Genomic DNA, 27,212 nt, shown 5'->3' on the forward strand with positions numbered 1-27,212 from the left:
ACATATTGTATGCAACTCGTGCAAAAATTGTTTATTGCACTCGACGTGAAATTGTCCGACGAGGCCGTTAGGCCGAGTTGGTCAACACGTCGAGTGCAATAAACAATTTTTTGCACTTTGTTGCATAAATAACTATTATAGGGTGTGCCAAATTCGTTGTCTAGTAAGGGGATCCCAGAATCCCTTTGAGATAGAACAAAATGAATGGCACATTTTCGGGCTCGATTTTTGAGAGAATTGATTTGTGAAAACCACAATCTCATAATTTCAACTGTTTTCAAATTAGCTATAAGAGAAAATTGGAAAATGCGTTAAAAAGAAAGTTCTCATAAGTTCTTTATTACAGGTGCTATGAACATAATCGTAAACATTCTACAAGCTATTTTATCATTAGAATCCAATGGTGTAATAATTTCTGTTTTACTGCAGTTAGATTTGAAGTTATAATAAAGGGTGTTTTTTTTAGAGCTATAGAACTTTAAATTGCAATGAAACAACGATGGATTATTCGATTGACATGAATTTTATTTATCAGCAAGATAATCTTGTGGCATTACATTTTAAATATGATTTCTGGCATATGACCGCCACGGCTTGCTCGGATGTAGTTCAATCTGGACGTCCAATTTTCGATGACTTTTACCAACATTTGTTGCCGTATATCGGCAAAAACACGACGAATGTTGTCTTCCAAATGGTCATGGGTTTGTGGCTTATCCGCATAGACCGATGACTTTACATAGTCCCACAGAAAGTAGTCTAGCGGTGTTAAATCACAAGATCTTGGAGGCCAATTCACAGGTCCAAAACGTGAAATTAGGCGGTCACCAAACGTGTCTTTCAATGAATCGATTGTGGCATGAGCGGTGTGACATGTTGCGCCGTCTTGTTGGAACCACAGCTCCTGGACATCATGGTTGTTCTATTCAGGAATGAAAAAGTTAGTAATCACCGCTCTATACCGATCACCATTGACTGTAACGTTCTGGCCATCATCGTTTTTGAAGAAGTACGGACCAATGATTCCACCAGCCCATAAAGCGCACCAAACACTCAGTTTTTCTGGATGTAACGGTGTTTCGACATACACTTGAGGATTAGCTTCACTCCAAATGCGGCAGTTTTGTTTGTTGACGTAGTCATTCAACCAGAAGTGCGCTTCATCGCTAAACAAAATAAAATGGACCTAGTGCGCGATACGTATTCTGCACAGAACCATTATTTTCGAAATGAAATTGCACTATTTGCAAGCGTTGTTCAGGCGTGAGTCGATTCATGATGAATTGCCAAACTAAACTGAGAATAAATCACTTGATAGCTGTTAAATCAGTTGCCATCTTGAACAGTAATACCATCTTAAAGTTATATACCTCGAAAATAAACACCCTTTACAATTTAAACGATACAAAATGACTTTGAACAAATATCCATAGACTTTTCCGATGTGTGTAGCAAAAACACAGCTACTACCTAATTTCGATCCAGGATGAAACAAAGTGCCCAAATGCCGCCCTGTCCAAGGTTCGATATTCCCGTATTGCCATGTCATCGGTTCTGCCTTAGGGGGAGCGATTCCCGTATGTGGATACACACCCCCTCGTCCCTTGGAATTGTTCACCACCCCAAAATTCAATCGTGGTCGGAGTTATAACGATACCGCCTTCCCCCACTCCTCTGCACTTCTTTTCCTACCTCAACGGGCCGTTAAATTGATCTGTTTCGCGAAAATACGGCGTTTATTCAATTTTTTTCCTTTCTGAGGAAATCTCTCTTTTGTTCCAGCAGAGATCCCCCGGTATTAAAGGCTTACAATAATACGGACGTGATCCTCAGGCTGCCGGGAGGGAAGAGAATCAGGGACATCAGATGGCTCTCGGTATGGTGTAGGCGATTCACCGTAAGTATCCGATTAAGTACCTACATGCTGTGTTTGTTTTTTTTTTTATTGTAGGATGATTCGATTCTTGTAAAGGGTTATCTTTTTTTGTGGTCCCGGAAGTGGACGTAGATAAAACACGTTTTCATTTGGGATATCGATCGAAGTTTTATTTCAATGCAATCACTTTGCTATTATGTGTGAAATGCATCATAAGTGTCATCCGCGTGTTGTTTTACAGGAGTCGATGCTTTTGAGGTCATTTTCGATGACTGGCCGGCACATATCGGCCAAAATCTCACTAATAACTTGACGGGTGTTGATTTTCAAATCGTCAATAATAGAATTGAAAATAATTTGTTTTTATTCTGTGAATATTACATTACAGAAACATAAAATAAAATAATAGTCCAGTATCAATCAATCAATCAAACTAATTCTTTAATATCATTGAGTAATGAACATAGATAAAGGAAGTATGCGCAATTTTTATTTTTACAAGTCCCCAACATGGTTAGATTACGTTGTCGGATTGTGATATATTTTCAAATCCACAATTTTACTGTATCGTTATGAATGTATATTATATCGAACAAAATATTTTTATTTGAGTGATTCCCGATTAAATATGCAAATTTGAATATTTGGAATTCGATATTTTTCCTAATTGTCGGATTTATAATAAGCAGAATATATATTATTTTCTGTATCTACCTGCTGAAATCCAAGGTTTGGCAACTTTTGCTCTCCTAGTGTCATCGGTTGTTTCAGGTCGTTTGACGTGCTTGAAGTTTGTTTTCCGAATTCCTGATATATTTAGGTATTTATTCCAAGTAACTCTCGAATTGAGTGAAATATCGTATCACTGATATGTTTTCATTTCCGCGCACTTCATGCCAAATTTGATAGTTCATGTTGGGGACAAAATTTGCTTACAGAAAATGACTTATGCTCCATCTATCTTTATAACTCTGAGGCCAAAATCTCACCAATAACTTGTTGGATGTTGATTTTCATTTCGTCAATAATAATCAATCAATCAATATAATCTGTTTTTATTATGTGAATATTACATTACAGCAATATAAAACTCAATAAACGTCAATTTGGAATGCTCAATCTAAAAATTATTTCAATACGGTTCAAGTTCTAACATTCTAACAAAGAATTAAAGATATATTTTTTTTAATTCTCTCGAATTTTGGTTAAGTTGAGCAGACCTGGGTAATTTGATGTAGAGTTTTATCTAACTGTAAAATGATCTCTTTTTGGTCAGCATTAATATATACTTTGGGAAATTATAGTCCAGCGAACTGCTTTTGGAAGATAACATATGCCTCAAATAAATGTTTATTTTTGCATAGGAAGAGGACACACTTGTGAATATACATATAGGTAATATACATTCAAAATGATATAGTAGAATTGTGGATTTATCACAATCCGACAACGTAATCTAACCATGTTGGGGACATGCCAAAATTGCGTACACTCTCTCTATCTATGTTTATTACTCTATGAAATATACCACAGTACCGATATGGAAAAAAATGTCGTGATAAACATCTCAAAAATCGACAATATTTTCAAAGTAAAAAGCGTTAAAAAACATTTCAAAGGCCACTACGACTCCGACGTTACAATCATTTCTACACCCCCTGTATAAAACCAAGTCGTTTTTGATCCAAGGGTTCCCTTCAAGATATCGAGGAAATTCTATCCCATATAACTTATAAGGGGTGGTTTCAATGTAGCACGTAAGAATGATGAATCTAACACCCTCCGAAACAAATGGACTCAGTTTAGCGTGACGTTACAATGACATCAGTTACATAATGGACTGCACGCATTAGATGCTGAAAGTAATACGGGAGAGGGTTTTTCAGAAGGACCTTTTTGTCGACGGTGATTTTTGTTTTTTCGATGAAAATTAATTATATGGAATTGGAAGAGATGTGATTCAAGCAAGATAGTGCAATAAACCACACAACAAAGCCCGTTTTGACTTAACTGCAAGAAAAATATCCAGAATGCGTAATATCTCGTTTCGGTGATATGAATTGGCTATCAATATTTGCAATTTACCGCCCTTGGATTTTTTTTGGTGAGGTTATGCGTAGAATCCTGTTTATGTCAATAATACTGACTGAGAAACCAAGAAACTTTGAAAACCATTTACCATGCAAACTTTGGATCTCATTTACGATATGGAATTATATTCTATGGAAGCAGTAGCGGAACCAAGCACCTCTTTATTACTCAAAAAAGAACCTTGAGCCTACTTGCCAGGATCAACTATAAACTATCCTGTAGGGGTGAATTCACAGAAAAAGAAATCTTGAACGTATACGGGGTACCTATATTGAATGAAATATATTTATTTGAGTGATTTATTTATTATTTTCTTTATATACCGGCTGAAATCCAAGGTTTGGCAACTTTTGCTCTCCTGGTGTCAGCAGTTGGTTCTGACATATTAAGGTATTCATATCAATATATCTTGAGTTGATATGAAACGTTGAATCACTATGGAACATAAGAAGTGCGTTCTTTGTGAAGAAACTCGCGAATTGAGTGAAATATCATATCATTGATATGTTTATGTCATATTTGATAGTTCATGTTAGGGACGAAATTTGCCTACTGAAAATGATATATGCTCCCTTTATCTATGTTTATTACTCTGAGGTATAATTGATATAATAAAAATTAGGCGAATACTATTGGAATTTATTTCTGGTCAAATATTATACATTTCTTACGCTCTGCAAGGGTATGAAAAACAGCCAAATTATGTAAATTGAACACATGTTATCAATTCATAAGATATATACCATATTATGTTGAAATCCACTGTAGAACCTTTGTTTGCGCATGTTGTGAATCAATTGCAGAGTTGCAGACTGTTCAATTGGAAATTGGGAAGATTCTGCAAATTTTCATTTACAGAATTTGGTAAACTGTTTTACACACCCTATATGTCACAGGTACATTTCAGATGAGAGAGTAGCTCTTTGACCAGGAAAAAATGTCAATAGGACTTACCATAATTTTTTTTAAATGAATATTCCGAGGCACGGAAATTAAAAACAATCTTGACATGCTAAATATCTCGAAAACCTTCAATATTTTCGAAGTCTTTCGTAATTGACAGAACTTTATCACTCCTTACCCAAGATTTTCAAAGGTTAAGGAAAAAACAACTCGAGAAGGTGCCTTGCTCTCACTTGCATCTACTTGTTGCATCATCAACGAAACAACTTGTTTTTTTGAGAACTACTCAGCTAAAATTTCAGTTACATTTACTTCTCTCAAAGGTTATATAGGTATATAACTTTCGTATTTTAATCTAATTCTATGGCAAATCCTTTTATTCTGCCATACCTTGTGGATCAAAAATCGTGCGGGAATATCTCAGTTTCACTTTCATGGTTATATTCCATTATTGAAAAGGGTGTTTTTTTAGAGCTATAGAACTTTAAATTGCAATAAAACAACGATGGATTCGATTGACATGAATTTCATTTATCTGCAAGTTAATCTTGTGGCATTACATTTTGAATATGATTTCTGGCATATGACCGCCACGGCTGGCTCGGATGTAGTCCAATCTGGACGTCCAATTTTCGATGACTTTTTCCAACATTTGTAGCCGTATATCGGCAATAACACGGCGAATGTTGTCTTCCAAATGGTCAAGGGTTTGTGGCATTGACCAATGACTTTACATAGCCCCACAGAAAGTAGTCTAGCGGTGTTAATTCACAAGATCTTGGAGGCCAATTCACAGGTTCAAAACGTGGAATTAGGCGGTCACCAAACGTGTATTTCAATGAATCGATTGTGGCACGAGCTGTGTGACATGTTGCGCCGTCTTGTTGGAACCATAGCTCCTGGACATCATGTTTGTTCAATTCAGGAATGAAAAAGTTAGTAATCATGGCTCTATACTGATCACCATTGACTGTAACTTTCTGGCCATCATCGTTTTTGAAGAAATACGGACCAATGATTCCACCAGCCCATAAAGCGCACCAAACAGTCAGTTTTTCTGGATGTAACAGTGTTTCGACATACACTTGAGGATTAGCTTCACTCCAAATGCGGCCGTTTTGTTTGTTGACGTAGCCATTCAACCAGAAGTGCGCTTCATCGCTAATGGTCGTAGTGCGCGATACGTATTCCGCACAGAACCAATATTTTCGAAATAAAATTGCACTATTTGCAAGCGTTGTTCAGACGTGAGTCTATTCATGATAAATTACCAAACCAAACTGAGAATAAATCACTTGACAGCTGTTAAATCGGTCGCCATCTTGAACAGTAATGCCAACTTAAAGTTATATACCTCGAAAAAAACACCCGTTATGTTGGTACTTCGAATTTAACTCTCGCAAATTGTATCTATTATCTTTCAAATTCGTGATGTACAATACAGTTCTGCCAACCAAAATTTTTCAATGCAAAAATCACCAAACGACATTCATGAGAGTATTCCATTAATTTCAATAAAAATCCAGTGAATTATAGAAAATAATGTATAATTCTCGTACAGAATGCTCATTCTAAAACTCAAAAACACTCATTCAAGAACTCGCCACTTTTTAATTTTGAATTCGTGGAAGAACATCAAAGACTTCCGCACTTGTATTATAAAGAACTATTCCAGTTTTTTCACCATTCTGATTGTGTACATTGAATTCCGTAAAAATGAGACAACCGTACGCTATGCTCTCGTATACGTTTCATTCAAAGGAAAATTTAATATCGAAAAGTCAATGATGGATGCAGAGGAGTCTAGTGGATCAATAAAGCCCACTGTGAGTAATGAATAGAGGGAAGTTTGAAGCATTTTGAAATTAGAATTCTTGAGTAATACGAGTTGGATACAGCTATATATAGTTTCCGTCATTGAATGGCGTGGAATATTGGAAGAGTAATTAAGATTTATAATTATGACAGAGCCACCCACGCTTCTGTCGCCAGATGCCATTGTGTTCATTAAAATATTCCCTAATTAATAAATGATTATGACGCAGTCCATAAATCATTGTCGGATAACTTGACTTGAACAATACAGACAATGTATGATGTCTGATTGAGATTCTGTGCTGTGAAGCTAATTGATTTTCCCTTTTTCGGTCTATTTTAGACGTTTTATATTGTGAACGGTGTTTTTTTTCGAGGTATATAACTTTAGGGGCCAGTTGCACCATTTGCCTGAACATTGATTAAAAATTTAAACGTTTATTACTCTATGATTTCTCAAGAGAAATCAGAAATTAATCAATGTTCAAATTTTAATCAATGTTTAGGCAAATGGTGCAACTGGCCCTAAGTTGGCATTACTGTTCAAGATGGCAACCGATTTAACAGCTGTCAAGTGATTAATTCTCGATTTGGTTTGGCAATTCATCATGAATAGACTCACGCCTAAACAGCGCTTGCAAATATTGCAATTTTATTTCGAAAATAATGGTTCTGTGCGGAATACGTATCGCGCACTACGTCCATTTTATCGTCGATAAAATCGTCCATCAGAGCAGTTAATTCGATTAACCATGGAACGTTTTCGCACCACGTTTACTCTTATTGATAACTCGCATCCCCAGAGACGCCGTACGGTGCGTACAGAAGAAGCTATTGCTGCTGTAGAGCGTAGCATTGAGGAAGACCCGAATGAGTCTATCCGCCATCTAGCACAGGAATTGGATCTGTGTCCATCCACTTTATGGACGATTTTGCGGAAGGATCTTGGTTTGCGTGCTTACAAAATCCAACTCATGCAAGAATTGAAGCCAAACGATCATCAAGTAAGGCGTCGAATGGGCCCAAAATGAGATTGCTGTTGTTCCCGATTTTCATAAGCGAATTTTGTTTAGCGATGAAGCGCACTTCTGGTTGAATGGCTACGTCAACAAACAAAACTGCCGCATTTGGAGTGAAGCTAATCCTCAAATGTATGTCGAAACACCGTTACATCCAGAAAAACTGACTGTTTGGTGCGCTTTATGGGCTGGTGGAATCATTGGTCCGTACTTCTTCAAAAACGATGATGGCCAGAACGTCACAGTTAATGGTGATCTGTATAGAGCCATGATAACTAACTTTTTCATTCCTGAATTGAACAACCATGATGTCCAGGAGCTGTGGTTCCAACAAGACGGCGCAACATGTCACACAGCTCGTGCCACAATCGATTTATTGAAAGACACGTTTGGTGACCGCCTAATTTCACATTTTGGACTTGTGAATTGGCCTCCAAGATCTTGTGATTTAACACCGCTAGACTACTTTCTGTGGGGCTATGTAAAGTCATTGGTCTATGCGGATAAGCCTCAAACTCTTGACCATTTGGAAGACAACATTCGCCGTGTTATTGCCGATATACGGCCACAAATGTTGGAAAAAGTCATCGAAAATTGGATGTCCAGATTGGACTACATCCGAGCCAGCCGTGGCGGTCATATGCCAGAAATCATATTTGAAATGTAATGCCACAAGATTATCTTGCGGATAAATAAAATTCATGTCGATCGAATAATCCATCGTTGTTTTATTGCAATTCAAAGTTCTATAGCTCTAAAAAAAGTATATATTATATCTTCAATTTTCACGGACAGTTGGTTTTCATTTGGAATAAACTAAACTGTAAAATTCGCTCTCATCCGACTGGGCTACCTCCGTACAGAACATCCCCCAAAGAACACCTTCTCAAGGTGGCCCGAAATGCACTCCAATAAATTAACCTGACCGTTGCAGCCATTTTGGTAGTGAAATATATATATATCTGGAAACGGGACTCGGGAAAGCGGCGTTTTCCCCGAACATTTTCTAACGTTTCGCGCAGGTCGATACCGACACTGTAACTCCGGTCCCGGGGCTTGGAGGCACCACCCTTGAGAGGGGGCAGCAGCGTATGTGGTCGGGAGGGAGATGTGGTGGGGGGAGAGATGAATAACTGTTAAACAGACCACAGACGAGCTCTTTACGAGCTCGGAATTCCTCCCATGTCTCGTGGGGACATTTTCCAACAGGATTTCAACTATTCAGGAGGTTTGGCGAAAATCAGCAGGAATTAGTGTCAGAACGATGCTATATTCATAGGGGGAGAGGGGGGGTTTTGCGATGCGGAAGTGGAAGAATCATTCGGATGCGACTCGGGGGAGATTTTCTCTAACGACGGCTTTGTCGATGTTAGACGATTATTTCTTTTTTTTAATAGTATGAAAAGCACCTTCTAAGTCTTTCTTTCAATATAATAATAACAATCTTTATTGCTGACCCCAAAGTAGTTACAAAAACTGGCACCAGGGCCTACACTATAACTAGAATTTGCCTATAACAAAATGAACAATAAAATAATATCAACTCTATAATATAACAACAATAATACTACGAAAATAACTTAACTAACTTGTAAATTTATTCACATTCTTTTATCACCAAAAATGTCACAGATAGGAAAAGACTAAATCACATAAGGTATAGTTTTAGATAATGGCACATTTGATTTATCGTGGTGGAATTCAGTAACGGGTGTTTTTTTTTCGAGGTATATAACTTTAAGTTGGCATTACTGTTCAAGATGGCGACCGATTTAACAGCTGTCAAGTGATTTATTCTCAGTTTGGTTTTGCAATTCATCATGAATAGACTCACGCCTGAACAACGCTTGCAAATAGTGCAATTTTATTTCGAAAATAATGGTTCTGTGCGGAATACGTATCGCGCACTACGTCCATTTTATTTTGTTTAGCGATGAAGCGCACTTCTGGTTGAATGGCTACGTCAACAAACAAAATTGCCGCATTTGGAGTGAAGCTAATCCTCAAGTGTATGTCAAACACCGTTACATCCAGAAAAACTGACTGTTTGGTGCGCTTTATGGACTGGTGGAATCAATGGTCCGTACTTCTTCAAAAACGATGATGGCCAGAACGTTACAGTCAATGGTGATCGGTATGGAGCCATGATTACTAATTTATTCATTCCTGAATTGAACAACCATGATGTCCAGGAGCTGTGGTTCCAACAAGAAGTCGCAACAAGTCACACAGCTCGTGCCACAATCAATTTATTGAAAGACACGTTTGGTGACCGCCTAATTTCACGTTTTGGACCTGTGAATTGGCCTCCAAGATCTTGTGATTTAACACCGCTAGACTACTTTCTGTGGGGCTATGTAAAGTCATTGGTCTATGCGGATAAGCCACAAACCCTTGACCATTTGAAAGACAACATTCGCCGTGTTATTGCCGATATACGGCCACAAATGTTGGAAAAAGTCATCGAAAATTGGACGTCCAGATTGGACTACATCCGGCCAGCCGTGGCGGTCATATGCCAGAAATCATTTTTAAAATGATTGACGATTATGTCGATCATAATCTGCCCATTACCATTATTTTTGTAGTAAAAATTTCACAATTGTCACTCGTTCAGCACAGTATTAACAATCCATATTGTTAAATGGCTAACCTTCAGATAAACAAATGACGCTTCGGTTGACAGTTCTGTTTGACATATGTCATTGAAACAGGTCTGTGAAATCGGACCACGACATGGATAACCTAGATTTTCGATTAAAAAAAAAGATAGGCGATACATTTTAAAATCCTCTCCAGTAATGCTGGAATACGCCACTATCTCCTTAAAAACACTTTATCCAGTCAATAAACTGAAGTTTTACGGCAAATTATGGCACTCACAAACACCACGACCTTAAAAATTGGCTGAGGTCACCTCTTTTTGAATCGAATCTTCTTTCAAGACACAAGAATCTTCGTTCTAGCCAATACGACGAAGATGTCAGTGAAGATTGTTGAAAGTCTTTTTTTTATGCTAAATTTCGAACGGGTGATTCTAAGCCGTATTTTCTATTCCAGGTTGATTTCGGAGAGGTATTCATCCCTCACAATTTGGAGGTTCCAAAGCCTCGAGTATTACCAGAATTTAAACGATTGGCACATGGTCTGAGATCTGACAATATAAGTATACTTGATGCAAAGACTTTTTACATACCAAATTTACACTACGACGGAGCTGGACCGGACGCTTATTTTTGGGTAGGGAATGGATCAGAACCCACACCATACGGCATCAAGGTAAGAACTATGAAGATTGTTTATATTTCCACTATTTTTTCCCATTTCAATGCAGGCTATTTACTATTTTGGCTATCTTGACAGCGATTTCAAAAATTCTTCAGGCAAGACCAAGTGTTCCATTCCATTTCATTCCATTCCATTCCGTTCCATTCCATTGCCAAATTTCTTTGTCACTTTCATTAGATTGAAGGAAAGTATTAATCCATAAAGGTTTGCGTGACTTTAACCTGGCAGTTTTAGTATCTAGAAGGTAAGATACAATTGGAAATAAGTTCGGATAGAAATGAAATTTATCCCAAGACTTCTTGACTGTGACCTGTCCACGATTATTAAAGAACTGGTAACCAATATGGAGGTGTGGATCTAATAGTTCCACTGATAACTCGCATGGAAACCTTAAGCTGTGCATCAATTTTATGAACATGAGCACGATCAAACCAAACAGAACAACACTATCCAGCAGCAGAAAAAACCAATGCTAAAGCTGCAATACGAAGAGTTTTGGCATCAGCACCCCATGAAGTACCAGCTAATTTTTTTGCTTGACTTATATTTCATACGCAAATGCTGATGCAGAACTTCTGAATCTATGTGTATATTTTCTTACTGAATCTTCTTCTTCTTTCTTATATGAGCTGGTAGTTCATATAGGTAGGCATCTGCCTGTTAATAATTAGTCAGCCTCTTCTGACGAAGACGTCCAGCATTTTTTACAACGTTTCGGTTGTCTTCCCTGGGTTCTCTTCCCCGTGGGTTTGTTCTGCCTTGCTCCTTTTGCCAGGCTGTTGTCAGACATCCTCTCTATGTGCTTATTCCAATACTTTCTCCTCTGCCTCACAAACTTTCCCACGTCTTGAATCCCACTTCGTTCTCTTAGTTCCTCGTTTCTCACCCTGTCCAGTAAAGTCTTTTCCATGTATTCTTTACTTTAATTCTTTTAACCAGGTTCCAAATGAGATGGGTTCACTCGATGTACTCAGGGGATACCAAGGAGAAGATATTGAAATACAGTTACCAGGATCACTTACAGTTTACGATGTCGATTGGTTAGCAGTTTGGTGTGTGCGATACAGGCACAACTTTGGGCATGTTATTATACCGAAGGATTTGGACGTACCACCGGCTCTAGGACAAACGAAAATTTCAGTGAGTAATTCATATTTGAACTTAGATCTTCTGACCATCTTTTTAATCTGGGACATTCTCTGTATTGACTCCTAATGGACTTCATAGAGTATAGATGATTTGAAAGAATTATTGCTTTTGATATAAGATGATAAAAACAGAGAAAATCCCAGAGTTACAGCAGCTTAAAATCAATCACCAATGATATTAAGTGGATCTTTTGTTTTCTCCAATCTACAGGAAGATCTTGAAGAGTAAGTTGTAGTCATATTTTAATTGTAGGTGTATACTACACCTTAATGGATAGTTCTTTCGTTTTATATTTGAAAATATGTGAGAATTTTTATCAGTTTTCACCTGAATAGAGGTTAAGGGTTTTTCAATGAGAGGTTTCATTTCAATATTAAAAAAAACGAGTTTGTATCATTTCAAAGATGAAGTAAGCTAGTAACGAAGAAAAACGATATCAGCCAAATGGCTTCCAAGGCTACCCATAACGTTTTTCATGAGATTTTCCATGATCAATTCGCAAATTTGGAGTTGTATGTCCTCTATAACTTCACGAATTTCATCTTTAAGGTCTTGAAACCTGGGTTTTCGTCAACTCTGCGGGCTACAGCAGCGATATTCTCAGTTTTTCTCGAGCGACCCACACGGTTTTGATTCTTCACATCACTGACTTTCCTCAACAGCTCAAATTTTTCCACCAGTTTCACTATTACCGGCCGACAAGGTGTTTCACGACGACTCAAAAAAGTGCTTTAGTTTTTCGAAATGTGACTGCAAAATTTCCACCATTTTTGTAGTGAATTTTAACAGTTTCGATGCGTTGTTGAAGCGTTTATCGTTCGTTTTTTGGTAATGATGTAGTTTTAACTTGTGGAAAGATGACAGGTTCAAAAGTGACAGCTACCCAGATGGCGGGCTATTCAAAATGAAACTTCTTATTGGAAAATTCTTTATTAATCAACACTCTATATTTATAAATGCTAAATGCCTGTTGACATAATAAATGTATTGGTAGGAGGTCATCAAATGGCGCGTAATTCAAATACTGTATTTATATTGATACACTTTATAAACTATTATTCTAAATGAAAAAATTTTTAAGTGGATAAGTAATGTGTTTGAAGTCATAAATCTTGAGTTAGAATAAGCTTAAAGAGTAATATTGTTTCGCTTGCAGTTATATGAAACATTTTCAGGTAACATATCATCAAAACAAACATCTAACATTCTAATATAGCATTCACAGGAAAAACCAGGATCTACAAAGGAACACCATTATATTGAATAGAACGAATTATTAATTATTATTAACTATAGTATTTACTTTCTCAAGAAAATGTTGTTCTCTTGAAAAAATGTTATTTTCATTTCATTACGAGTTCTGTATTTTTGCAGCCGCCATGGTGGTATAATCCTGTAAGTATTTTCAACAACAGATTGACAAGTAGTAATGATAAAGTCGGATTTCTTCCAAAAAATGTTGTAATTTTTATAGATAATGCATTCTTCTTTGTCTATAATTTTCGTTCATTTTTATCTATAAGTCATTTAATATAAATAATCTCTCTAGATAACAGATTTATTAACAAAAGGTAGGTATGATCCAGGATATCACCCGAGATCAAAATATTTCCTAAGATATCCATTTCAACTCATCTCGCTGAGAACTGTTAATTTTTTCAGAGGATAATAATCTATTTGAAATGAAAATATTCAAAAAGGACTAAAATATTCACATATTTATCACACATATTCCTAATTACAGCCAGCTTTGGAGTATATTGTTCTAACTTTTATATGTTATCAGCTGAATGTCTATTCAGATAATTTATTTATTGCTATTACGCTTTTGTTCTAGCCAATAACTTTTGAAAGAACAAAAGACCTGCACTTTATTCTTGGGCAAAATTCGCTGACTTCAAAGATACAACCAGAGTTTTTTTCTTGGTGGTTTTTCTGAAGTCAAGCAACTCTGTACCTAAATAGTAAATATCAACAAGGGCGTAAATACAATATGAACATACAATCTGTACAATATTAAAACAGTACCAAAAGAAAAATTACAAATATCCGTATAAACATTTATTATATTTGTTGAATTGAATGAACAATGAAAAATTATATCCTAATATTGATAGTTACATGTTTAATTTTCTTTTTTTTCTCGTTTGAAGACGAGCACAACTCCCAAACCTACAGGCGCTACAAACTGCAGAGAGTTCTTGGAGAAGAGGTTGCAAGTTAAATGGGAGATAATTGGTGATTCTATCGAGATTACACTTTCTGCTAAAATGAGGGAGGACCAATATGTCGCATTCGGTTTATCGGGAACAGAGGGAAGTGCCCAAATGGTAAGTTTATGGTCTTGAAATCACAATTCAAAACCATCCATTTTTGTAAAAAAAAAAAAATTTAGTAATTTTATTCGGTCGATACCGATCCCGACGAATAAAATGACCAAATATTGTAAATGTCCACTTTTATTAGATTTATTAGTGCTCGTTCCCCGAACAGAGCGATATATCATTTCGTCACAATGTATTGTTCAAAATTTGGGCCTGGCATTGTCTCAAACAGAAAGGTTCGATTCACTGATGATGAATTCGTGATCAAATAGAATTCTGCCATAGTTGCCGTAAGGGAGGCCCAAATTTTCTGCGCGCCTAGGAATGGATATCTCCTTCAACACTTTCACTTACAGCACCAATATTTTCAGTCGAGCTTACATTTCGATGTCGTCTTGGCCTTAAGACATCAGAAACAGACCCAATCTCTTCAAATGTTTGTACTGTCTTACCAATTGTACGCTCAGATAGACGATTATGTCGGCCATAATCTGCCTGCAATATACGAAACGTACTAACTGCAGAATCATTGTTTCTCTAATTCTGTGGTTATTCCGTTCATTCTTCCACATCTTGTAGAACAAAATCGTGCGAGAATATATCAGAAATGCACAGTTTTCATGGTTATATTTTATTATTCTATGTTGGCACTCCGAACTTTCCGCCACGGCTTTATCTGTCAATTCATCAAATTGCCTTTAAGAAATCAGTTCTGCCAACCAACATTTTTCAATGCAAAAATCACTAAAATATATTTATGGAAATATTTCATTGATTTCAATGGAAATGCTATGAATTAGAGAAAATAATGTATAATTCTCGTACAGAAGGCTCATTCTACCACTCGTTCATTCCAAAACTCGCCACTTCGTGGCTCGTTTTTGAATTTTGAACTCGTGGAAGAATATCAATGCCTTCTGCACTTGTATTATAAATAACTATTTTGTATTCAGCTAAACTTATGACACTTCGGATGACAGTTCTGTTTGACATATGTCATTGAAACATGGGTACCCCTGTATTTAAAAATCCGATATCATATTAAATGATATTTCAGGTCGGTGGAGATGTTACAGTGGCGTTTTACGATACCGACAGCAGAACTTTCAAAGCAATCGACTATTACATGACTCACACTGCACAGTGCGACGGTAAATCCGGAGTTTGTCCTGATGAGAGAATAGGAGGACGAAACGATGTCACCTTAATTTCTGGGAGAAGAGATAATGGAGTTACCACCATCAAATACAAGAGATTGTTGCAGACGAACGAAGCAGTCAATGATAAGTGAGTAGCTGAATTTTCATTTTGAGATGTATAGGATTTTCCAATATGATACTAACAGCCAATTAAAAAGTCCACGGTCTACCATAGTAGAACACATTTTTTTGGCAAAATTCGATTTTATTATTCCACATAGTTGCCTTCGAGGGCGATACAGCGATCATAGCGATCTTCCAACTTTTCGATACCATTTTGTCATACGATTTGTCTTTCGCTTCAAAATAGGCCTCAGTTTCGGCGATTACTTCTTCATTGGCGCTAAATTTTTAAGCAGCGAGCATTCTTTTGAGGTCTGAGAACAGGAAAAAGTCGCTGGGAGCCAGATCTGGCGAATACGATGGATTCGGAAGCAATTCGAAGCCCATTTCATGTAATTTTGCTATTGTTTTCATTGATATGTGACACGGCACATTGTCTTGATGAAACAGCACCTTTTTTTCGTCAAATGGGGCCGTTTTTTAACGATTTCATCCTTTGAACGATCAAATAACGCTATATAATAATCGATGTTGCTAGTCTGGCTCTTTTGAAGGTAATCAATGAATATTATACCTTTGCGCATCCCAGAATACTGATACCATAACCTTGCCAGCTGACTGTTGTGTTTTTCTTCGCTTTGGATTCGGTTCATCGTGTGCAGCCCACTCAGCTGACTGTCTATTGGACTCCGGAGTGAAATGATGGAGCCATGTTTCATTCATTGTCACACTTCAGTGCAAAAATTCAGGTTTATTGCACTTAAACAGCTTCAAACACTGCTCAGAATCATTAACACGCTGTTGCTTTTGATCGATTGTGAGCAGCTCGCGCAACACCCATTTTGCACACAGCTTTCTCATGTACAAATATTCTTGAATGATATGATGTAAACGTTCAGATGATATCTTCACAATGTCTGCTATCTCAATCAAATTCCCTTTACGGTCATTCAAAATCATTTTGTGAACTTTTTTGATTTTTTCGTCGGTGACAGCCTCTTTTGGGCGTCCACTGCGTTCGCCGTCTTCGGTGCTCAATTCATCACGTTTAAACTTAGCATACCAATCAATGATGGTTGATTTTCCTGGAACAGACCCCGAAAACTCTTCATCAAGTCAAGAGTTTGCTTCTACTGTATTTTCCCTTCAAAAAGCAATATTTTATCAGCACACGAAATTCTTTTTTTTCCATCTTTTTTCAAATAACAAAAGTAGCTACACTCACAACGCAATATCTCACAAACTAATGGTCGGACTGCTGTCAAATTTTGACACGTATCGTTTGAAGATTAGTACTAACTGAAAATCATATGGATTTAATACTAGCACCGCCATCTGTGCATCAGACCGGGGACTTTTCAATTGGCCTAATATTTAAAGTGATTGTAACGGCAACAGTGTGTATTATTTTTGACATTTCCTATGTCATTCGGTTTAGTAGGTAATGTCTATCAATCATGGAAAGATGCACGCTTCAACAACTTTTAGAAATTGTTAAATCTTCCTCATTTGTGAATATAGAGAGAAATTTCTAAACCTTGTTGAAGCTTGATTTTTCCATGATTCAATTACATAACTCACTGAATACAAATGACTTAACAAATGTCAAAAATAATACAGCGTAGCCGATTTAACCATTTCAAATTCAAACTAGGAATAATTTTTTTTAACCCTTAAAACCTTCGCTGAAGAATATCTATGCTAAACGCAGACAATTAAATCACTTTTATCAAAACAATTATTTCGAGTTTTAAATTCTTGTTAGCACTTCTAGCTCGACTCCAAAACTATAAAGGGAAACTTTCGTAAATCGTAAATCATTTCAGAGTAGTTATTCTGATTATCCTCCCTTGAGTTTCCTAGAATTTAATGGAATTAAACGCCAGGAAAGTTTCGTTATTATGACATCCTCTGATATATACATAGTTCGGAGCAATCTTGATGAATATAAGGAGTTACATTTCCAAAGAAATTATTGCACGACTATCTTTTGCAGAAGTTCAGTGCACCATTATTTTCTTCAAATATTAATCATAGAAATTCACTAAATAAAACAGGCCAATTGGAGAGTCCCCGGTCTACCACAGTAAAACACATTTTTTTGCCAAAATTCGATTCTATTATTCAAAATAGTTGCCTTCGAGGGCGATACAGCGATTATAGCGATCTTCCAACTTTTCGATACCATTTTTGTAGTACGATTTGTCTTTCGCTTCAAAATAGCCCGCAGTTTCGGCGATTACTTCATTGGCGCTAAATTTCTTTCCAGCGAGCATTCTTTTGAGGTCTGAGCACAGGAAAAAGTCACTGAGGGCCAGATCTGGTGAAAACGGTGGATGCAGAAGCAATTCGAAGCCCAATTCATGCAATTTTGCCATTGTTTTCATTGATTTGTGACACGGCGCATTGTCTTAATGAAACAACACCTTTTTTTTCTTCAAATGGAGCTGTTTTTTAACGATTTCTTCTTTCAAACGATCCAATAACGCTATATAATAATCGCTGTTGATTATCTGACCCTTTTGGAAGTAATCAATGAATATTATACCTTGCGCATCCCAGAATACTGTTACCATAACCTTGCCAGCTGATTGTTGTATTTTTCCTCGCTTTAGATTCGGTTCATCGTGTGCAGTCCAATCAGCTGTCTGTCAATTAGACTTCAGAGTGAAATCATAGAACCATGTTTCATCCATTGTCTTATATCGACGCAAAAATTCAGGTTTATTGCACTTAAACAGCTTCAAACACTGCTCAGAATCATGAACACGTTGTTGCTTTTGATCGATTGTGAGCTCGCGCGGCACCTATAATATTTTGCACACAGCTTTCTCATGTATAAATATTAGTGAATGATATGATGTACACGTTCAGATGATATCTTCACAATGTCTGCTATCTCGATCAACTTCACTTTACGGTCATTCAAAATTATTTTGTGAACTTTTTTTATTTTTTCATCGGTGCTCATTTCACCACGTTTAAACTTAACACACCAATCAATGATAGTTGATTTTCCTGGTGCAGACCCCGGATACTCTTCATCAAGCCAAGATCTTTTTTCAAATAACAAAAGTAGCTTCACTCACAGCGCAATATCTCACAAACTAGTGATCGGACTGCTGTCAAATTTTGACACGTATCGTTTGAAGGTTGATACTAACTAAAAATCACATGGATTTAATACTAGCACCTCCATCTTTGCATCAGACCGGGGACTTTTCAATTGGCCTAATATTACCCATCGAAAGCGTTTTCAAAATGATAAATTATTTTCAGACCAATCCCGTCCAGTGGTGAGGTGAGCGTTATAGCAGCTTTTGGTCCGTTGAATTCAAGAAAAGAAGCAAACGCTCACTCCATGACCGATAAGACGAAAGACGATTACAAAATAGATTTCAGCTCAATGGATGACAATGATTGCTCCGTCAGTTTGGTCGATTTGGTTGACACTAACGGTCCTAAGCCCTGGCCACCAGCAACCATCATTGGTACGTTTGAAAATGATTAAATTAACTATTCATAGATTATGAATAATACAATGAATATTCATCTATTCAAGAATATTCCTTCTATTCACACTATTCATTAATATCCTTACCATCATTAATATTCACAGCATTCATGAATATTAATCGATTCGTGAATATTCATATTACCCATGGATATACACACCATTCATGAGTATTTTATTATTCATGAATACTAATAGCATTCAAGAATGTGAATATCATTCATAAATGGTTCGAATTATTTTCTACTTACCATTCATGAATATTTGAATGATGCTCCATGAATAATTTTTTCAGTGTTCATTCAATTTTTTTGTGGATCAAAAGTGGCAGACCATTTTTGGTACTTATGGCCTGATTCTAATTAAAATTGGTATATGTGTTTTTTCGGTTCATTGGTTATGAATTCATTGCCGACATTCAATAAATTCAAATCATAAAATCTTAATTATTCTTCAACTATTCATGAATATTCGAACTATTAATGAATATTCGAACTATTCATGAATATTGAAACTATTAATGAATATTCAAACTATTAATGAACGTTCAAACTATTAATGAATATTCAAACTATGAATGAATGTTCAAACTATTCATGAATATTCACACTATTAATGAATATTCAAAACTATTTAACTATTCATGAATACTTATTTTCTGATTAAGAAAATGTTGAGTGTGCAGTAAGTATTAGATATATGAAGGTAAAATTTTATTTCTAGGCGAGAATACCCTTTACGCTAAAATTGGACCCACCGGCGGTAAAAGGGGATATTCAGCAGTAACCCACTACCCCTCTTGGGGTATCGCCTGGTACATCAACGATCTACTGATTCCAGAGATCCTGGTCGAGCGCGGCCAAACGTACACTTTCATAGTCGAGGGAGGCAACGATAAAACCAACCCCTCGAAATATCATCCCTTCTACATAAGCGACTCGCCGGAGGGTGGTTTCGGACAAAAGAGTCCGGAGGAGCAAGTGAAACAGAAGGTGGGTTTTTCATATCGATAATAATGCGAATAGAGGTCTGGAATGGGTGGAAGTGTTTCAGTGAATTTCATTTATAACACCCTGTCTATTAGCTCAATGATTGAGCATTATGATGGTGCATAAAATAATTTATGATGAACTTTTTTTCGAATTTTATATTCCACATACTTGCATTCTTTTAACATACATGGATAGAGGGAGCATATGTCATTTTCATTAAGCAAATTTTGTCTCCAACATGAACTTTCAAAATTGACATGAAGCGCGCGGAAATGAAAACATATCAGTGATACGATATTTCACTCAATTTGCCAGTTTCTCCACAAAGAACGCACTTCTAATGTCCCATAGTGAATCAACGTTTCATATCAACTCAAAATATATTGAAATAAGTAGGTACTTAAATATATCAAAAATTCAGAAAACGAACTTCAAGCGCGCCAAACGACGTGAAACAATCGATGACACTAGGAGAGCAAAAGTTGCCAAACCTTGGATTTTAGCAGGTGGATACAGAAAATAATAAATATTCTGCTTATTATAAATTCGACAATTAGAAAAAATATCGGATTCCAAATATTCAAATTTGCATATTTAATCGGGAATCACTCAAATAAATATATTTCAATCAATATCAACATTCATAACGTATTAGTAGTTCGCCAAATTTTTACACCTCTTTAAAAGTTTTGGAATAGTTATTAAGAACTACCTCGATCAGATATAGTATAGGGCCTGGATGTGTTTCTCAATTATTTATTCGAATATTCATTTTTGAATTCATTCGAATATTGATTCTATTCATGTTTATTCATCTATTCATGAATAGACATTCAAACTATTAATGAATATTCATACCTATAATGAATAGATTATTAATGAATATTCATACCTATAATGAATAGACTATTAATGAATATTCATGTTGATCTTGAATATTCATTCTAATCGTGATTTTTTTTATTCATGAAAGGCAGCATCCACGAATACCCAAAAAAAAGTTATTCGAATAATCTATCTCTAAATATTCCATAACATTCATTCGATACTACAAAATAATGATTTTCTATTAGATTTACGCCGGTGTGGACTATGACGCGAATGGTATACCCTATCCAACAGCGGCTGGCAGATATTGTGAATACGTCCATAAATCCATCGACAAGTCCGCAGAAACCGAGACATTCGAAGAGTACTTCAAAACTCTGAATCTTGAATGCGAAGATGGCGAACCTGCCTTCTTCAACTGGACCGTGCCGATGGATGCTCCAGATCTGCTTTATTATCAGGTAAGGAGTCGTGAGGAAACTCAAATTTTGAAGTGTTGGAAACGGAACTGTGAAAAATACTTTCGAAAAGAATCAAGTTACAAGATGGGGCAATTATTGAAAGTCTATCTGAAGTGTCTTTAAGTAGCAAGATACTTACTATTTTGAGAGAACCATCGGATGTTATGACAACCACTTTCGATTTTGAAACGCCCTTTGAAACGGTTAGAAATGACCTTCTTAGTGTAATAAGTTTCGTAAATCGTTTGGACAAGAAGTCATCCATATGGTTCAGAGATGGATCAAAATCAGAGAGAGGTACTGGCATTGGGATATATGGACCTAAGCTGAGGATCTCTAAAGCCCTGAGAAGTGAGCACTCGATTCTACAGACCGAGATACTGGCTGTTTATGTAAGCGCTCAGGAGTGTCTCAAAATTAACCTCAAGGGGGCGCATATCTACATCACCACGGACAGCCAAGATCCCTGGAATCGTGCTGTCAGGGGTCTCTGCTGACTTGGGAGTGCCGTAACACCATAAAGCAACTGGCCAGAGGAAATCAGGTGACTCTACTATGGGTACCAGGGCACTGTGGGGTTGAAGGAAATGAGAGAGCGGACGAGCTTGCAAAAAGTGCATCAAGGTTAAGACCTGCTGGACCTGAGCCTTTCTGTGGGATAGGAAAAGACCAATACAAAGCTGCGATCCAGCTATGGGAGTTGAACTGTAGGACAATCCACTGGACTAACACTCCTAGACTTGCTCAGGCAAAGAAATTCGTGAAGATTTCACCTACTTACACCAGAAAACTCCTGAAGCTGTCACGAGCGGAGCTTCGGGTGATGGTGGGACTGCTGACGGGGCACTGTCGGTACAAACATCATTTGTACCGTATGGGAAAGTCAGCAGACGAGATTTGCAGGCTCTGTGGATAAGAAGCAGAAACAGCCGAACACATGGTATGCAAGTGTCCGGAGCTGGCTGGCCTAAGAACCTTTTACATGGTTAAGCCGGTTCTGGATACCAGAGAGGTAATGGCCAAGGCCCCTAAGGAGGTTGTCAATTTTATCAACGTCATTGACGACCTCCTTGGGTATCCATGAATGAGTAGGGTAGAGAACAGAAGATCTGCATGGTCGCAGTTCCCGGAAGGCTTACCGAGCCAAAACGACCCCAGTTCAAATAATAATAATAATAATAATACTATTTTGAGAAATAGAACTTGGTTGCTTGATTCAAACTACTTTTTTAGACATTCGATGAGGTAGGTACTTTTTCAGTTGTTTTATAATTTGAATGAAACTTTTGTTATGCACGGTTTTTCAATAAGAGGTTTCTATTTATCTCCCAAAAAAAGGGATATATTTCAAGAGGAATCAATGGATGTTCATTTCATTGTGAAGAGGAAAGATTGAAACCGAATCCTATCAAGTGGCCGCCACGGCTATGGTTGCAGCACTATATCCTTTCCATGAAATTTTCCATTACCAATTCGCACATTTGCGGCTGTTTGTCCTCGATAACTCCACAAATTCTATATTTAAGGTCTTGAATGGATAACAGGCCAATTGAAAAGTCTACCATAGTAAAACACATGTTTTAGGCAAATTTCGATTTTATTATTTATTCAACATAGTTTCCTTCTAGGGCGATACACCGATTATAACGATCTTCCAACATTTCGATACCATTTTTGTACTACGATTTGTCTTTCGCTTCAAAATAGACCTCAGTTTCGGCGATTTCTTCTTCATTAGCGGTAAATTTCTTCGAACGAGCATTCTTTTTGAAATTTGAGAACAGGAAAAAGTCGCTGGGGGCCAGATCTGGCGAATACGATGGATGCAGAAGCAATTCGAAGCCCAATTCATGCAATTTTGCCATTGTTTTCATTGATTTGTGACACGGCGCATTGTCTTGATGAAACAGCACCTTTTTTTCTTCAAATAGGGCAGTTTTTTAACGATTTCATCTAATAACGGTATATAATAATCGCTATTGATGTTCTGGCCCTTTTGGAAGTAATCAATGGATATTACACCTTGCGCATCCCAGAATATTGATGCCATAACCTTGCCAGCTGACTGTTTTGTTTTACCTCGCTTTGGATTCTGTTCATCGTGTGCAGTCCACTCAGCTGACTGTCGATTGGACTCCGGAGTGAAACGATGGAGCCATGTTCCATCCATTGTCACATATCGACGCAAAAATTAAGGTTTGTTGCACTTAAACAGCTTCAAGCACTGCTCAGAATCATTGACTCGTTGTTGCTTTTGATCGATTGTGAGTTCTCATGTACAAATATTCGTAACTGATATGATGTACACGTTCAGATGATATATTAACAATGTCAACTATCTCGATCAACTTCACTTTACGGTCATTCAAAATTATTTTGTTAACTTTTTTGATTTTTTCGTTGGAGACAGCCTCTTTTGGGCGTCCACTGCGTTCGCCGTCTTCGGTGCTCATTTCACCACGTTTAAACTTAGCATACCAATCAATGCTGGTTGATTTTCCTGGTGCAGACCCCGGAAACTCTTCATCAAGCCAAGATTTTCCTTCAACTGTATTTTTCCCTTTCAAAAAGCAATATTTTATCAGCACACGAAATTATTTTTTTCCATCTTTTGCAAATAACAAAAGTAGCTACAGCCACAACGCAATATCTCACAAACTAATGGTCGGACTGCTGTCAAATTTGGACACGTATCGTTTGAAGGTTGGTACTACCTAAAAATCATATGGATTTAGTACTAGCACCGCCATCTGTGCATCAGACCGGGGACTTTTCAATTGGCCTAATAGATAATAAATACGGTTTCATTTTTAGTAATGACGAAGTTTTAACTTGTCAAATGTCAAAAACGATAAAAGTCCAGATAGTGGGCCATACAAAATGAAACCTCTTATTGAAAAACCATATTTGAAGTAACTGGGACAATTTCCAACAGCCTTTTGGTTGGATAGACTAAATATTTACTTCTAATGTATTTTACAGTGTTATACTCACAACAACCTAGGTTGGAAGATGAAAGTTGTCGATCCAGGATACAACTCCCAACATAACGCCAAAGACAAGGCTATCAATCTTCACCCTGGTATCTCCGTTCTAATTGTTGTAATGAGTTTTTCGACAATAATATCTTATACCGACTCTAAATGTTATATTTTCTAAGATTCTTTACAATTGAATATTACGAGTATATTGTTTTTATATGAGGACGTTAAGAGTAATATTATATTAAATGTGTTGACTGAAGTTCGTGCGACAATAAAATTTAACGATATTTACAAAATAGTAATTATATAGGTACAAGGAGTATCCAAAAAATATGGAGTCTATATCTATACAAACATCACTGAGAATTACGGATCTCTACCTTTGAAATGGGGTGATTCAAAAAGCCTTTGTAATGTTTTTTCAATTTGTCCATAAAAGTTTAGGGTGTCCCAAATTCGTTGTCTAGTGAAGAATCCCAGAATCCCTAGATCTATTAAAAAATGACTTTATTTTGGGGAGAATCAATTCGGAGAAAACTGAAATTCTTCTGTTTTCGAGCTATAAGAGAAAATTGGAAAATGGCGTGAAATGAAAAGTACTCAAAACTCCTTTGCTCCTGGTTTTATAACCCTAAAATAAAAACAATCTCCGGATTTAACCCTGTTAGATTTTTTTCAACATTTCAAACTGATAAATTTGGTCAATTTAAATGTGATCAACAAAGGAAAAAATCTAACGGTGTTGAATCCGGAGATCTTGGTGGCCACCGAATATTTTAATTATCTGTTCACAGATTATCATAGATGGCCAAATCAGTTGATTTGGCGTGTGAAACTGAAACTTTTGGTGATTTTATAGTTTGATAAGAAATTTCTATATCATGTTATACAGGGTGAGTCAAAAATGGGTATGGATGAACATTGAGAAATAAGTATAGTTTGATGAATAAACGTATCATTTCGAGTAATTTGGTTCAAAATTTTTTATCAAACCTCTTTTTTTTCACATTATAGATAGATATGAGTGAACAATGACGTCAAAAAAATGCAAAAAGATGCAGGATTTGAGGCATTATCTGACTAGGGCGTAGATTTTTTTTTCGATTTTCGATTCATTTTTTTCCAGCTCAAAAGGATTCTGAGATCCCCTACTAGACAACGAATTTGGGACAGCCTGTACATGAATCAACACAATTGGTTTGTTCATAATAACCCGAATAAAATGTTTTTTCACTGGGTGAATCTGTACATATCATTCGTAAATATCTCATGTAATATCCGGAATTGTTAGAAGTAAACTCATTAAATTGAACTTCTAGATCATCTAGTCAGTCTTTTCGCTAGAATATCAACCCTTAGCTTTTGCAAAACGTTTCCGATATTTTTGATTTGGACGTGTACGTATTTAGAATTTTGAAAAATTAGGATGTATTCGAAGTCAATTTTTACAACTCTGACAATAATATTTCATCTGATATCTATATATCATTAATTATGTAAATGTATAATGTAATTTTAAGCTATATGATGTGAAATAATGTGCACAAAACCGACAATAATTTTGAAATTTACAAATGCTTCGAATTGTGACAATAATAACGATACGTTTTTAACATTTATAGTGCTTAAGGTATCTACTGAAATAAGAATTTTTATGGAATTTATGGCCTCTGTACTCGAGGAATGTGATTGGAGAAAATGTGGCTAAAGTTGAGTTAATCTGGATTTAAACAATTGTACATTGAGAATCAGTAGATGAATACGTGAATATACAGGGTGTTCCACCATTGATGCGACGCTGTATAACGGTTAAGCGCTGAAAGTTTCGAAATTTTCATTCTAAAATTGTTTGGAAATACACAGGGTGTACTAAAAAAGTGTAAGTGATCAAACATATGTTTTTTCTGATGGAACAACGTGGTTTTTATCGAATTTTCAGATTGCACGAAATAAATGAACCCAAGTTTGTTCGAAAATACGTATGCTTAAAACCATAGAGTAATAAACATAGATAGAGGGAGTAGACGCAATTTTTAAATGTCTCCAACACGGTTAGATTACGTTGTCGGATTGTGGTATATTTTCAAATCCACAATTTTAATATATCCTTATGAATGTATATTATATTGAATGATATACAGGGTGGCCATTTGAAAACGAAACAGACGAGATTACAGACGAAATAAAGTTTTTCGATAGAAATGCTCGGACAGGTCGATTTCTGTTTCGAGGGGGACAACTTAAGATGTAGGTTACGGACGCATAGCGCTTCAACCCTTGCTACTACAACCCTCACCCCCAAATTTTGAATAGGGAAGATGGGGTGAGTGATACCTCATTTGAAAGGTATTTTTATACTGATTTCAGCACAGTAATTGTTTTTTCATTTTATGCATTAGTTCTCGAAATATTCTTAACTAAGTATTTGAAAATGAAGTGGTGTTTTCAAGGCACTTGTAGTGTTTTGTGAAAAATCGACATTTTGAGCTTCAAAACAACCATGACTGTGGCTTCCTTCCTAACTAACTAACGCATGAATATTTCGAGAACTAATGCATAAAATGAAAAAACAATTACTGTGCTGAAATCAGTATAAAAATACCTTTAAATTGAGGTATCACTCACCCCATCTTCCCTATTCAAAAATTGGGGGTGGGGGTTGTAGCAGCAAGGGTTGAAGCGCTATGCGTCCGTAACCTTCATCTT

The 27,212-nt window shown here is 36.5% G+C and overlaps 1 protein-coding gene across 5 annotated transcripts in view; it reads left to right on the forward strand.

Moving 5' to 3' along the window:
• Positions 1 to 26,667, forward strand: part of LOC123679609 (protein Skeletor, isoforms B/C) — a 51,292-nt gene extending 24,625 nt beyond the window's left edge. The window contains exons 3-12 of one of the 5 annotated variants that reach the window (XM_045616979.1): positions 1,783 to 1,897; positions 10,765 to 10,983; positions 11,932 to 12,132; positions 13,516 to 13,536; positions 14,295 to 14,471; positions 15,523 to 15,752; positions 19,007 to 19,218; positions 19,965 to 20,233; positions 21,307 to 21,522; positions 24,505 to 26,667. In XM_045616979.1, the coding sequence (XP_045472935.1) occupies positions 1,783 to 1,897; positions 10,765 to 10,983; positions 11,932 to 12,132; positions 13,516 to 13,536; positions 14,295 to 14,471; positions 15,523 to 15,752; positions 19,007 to 19,218; positions 19,965 to 20,233; positions 21,307 to 21,522; positions 24,505 to 24,681 (1,837 nt within the window). In that variant the 3' untranslated portion in view covers positions 24,682 to 26,667. The remainder of the gene's footprint in view (positions 1 to 1,782; positions 1,898 to 10,764; positions 10,984 to 11,931; positions 12,133 to 13,515; positions 13,537 to 14,294; positions 14,472 to 15,522; positions 15,753 to 19,006; positions 19,219 to 19,964; positions 20,234 to 21,306; positions 21,523 to 24,504) is intronic. The other 4 variants (XM_045616978.1, XM_045616980.1, XM_045616981.1 and 1 more) reach the window with 4 other exon arrangements.
• Positions 26,668 to 27,212: the final 545 nt, after the last annotated feature.

Source organism: Harmonia axyridis, chromosome 5, assembly GCF_914767665.1.
Source record: "Harmonia axyridis chromosome 5, icHarAxyr1.1, whole genome shotgun sequence".
Lineage (NCBI taxonomy): Eukaryota > Metazoa > Arthropoda > Insecta > Coleoptera > Coccinellidae > Harmonia > Harmonia axyridis.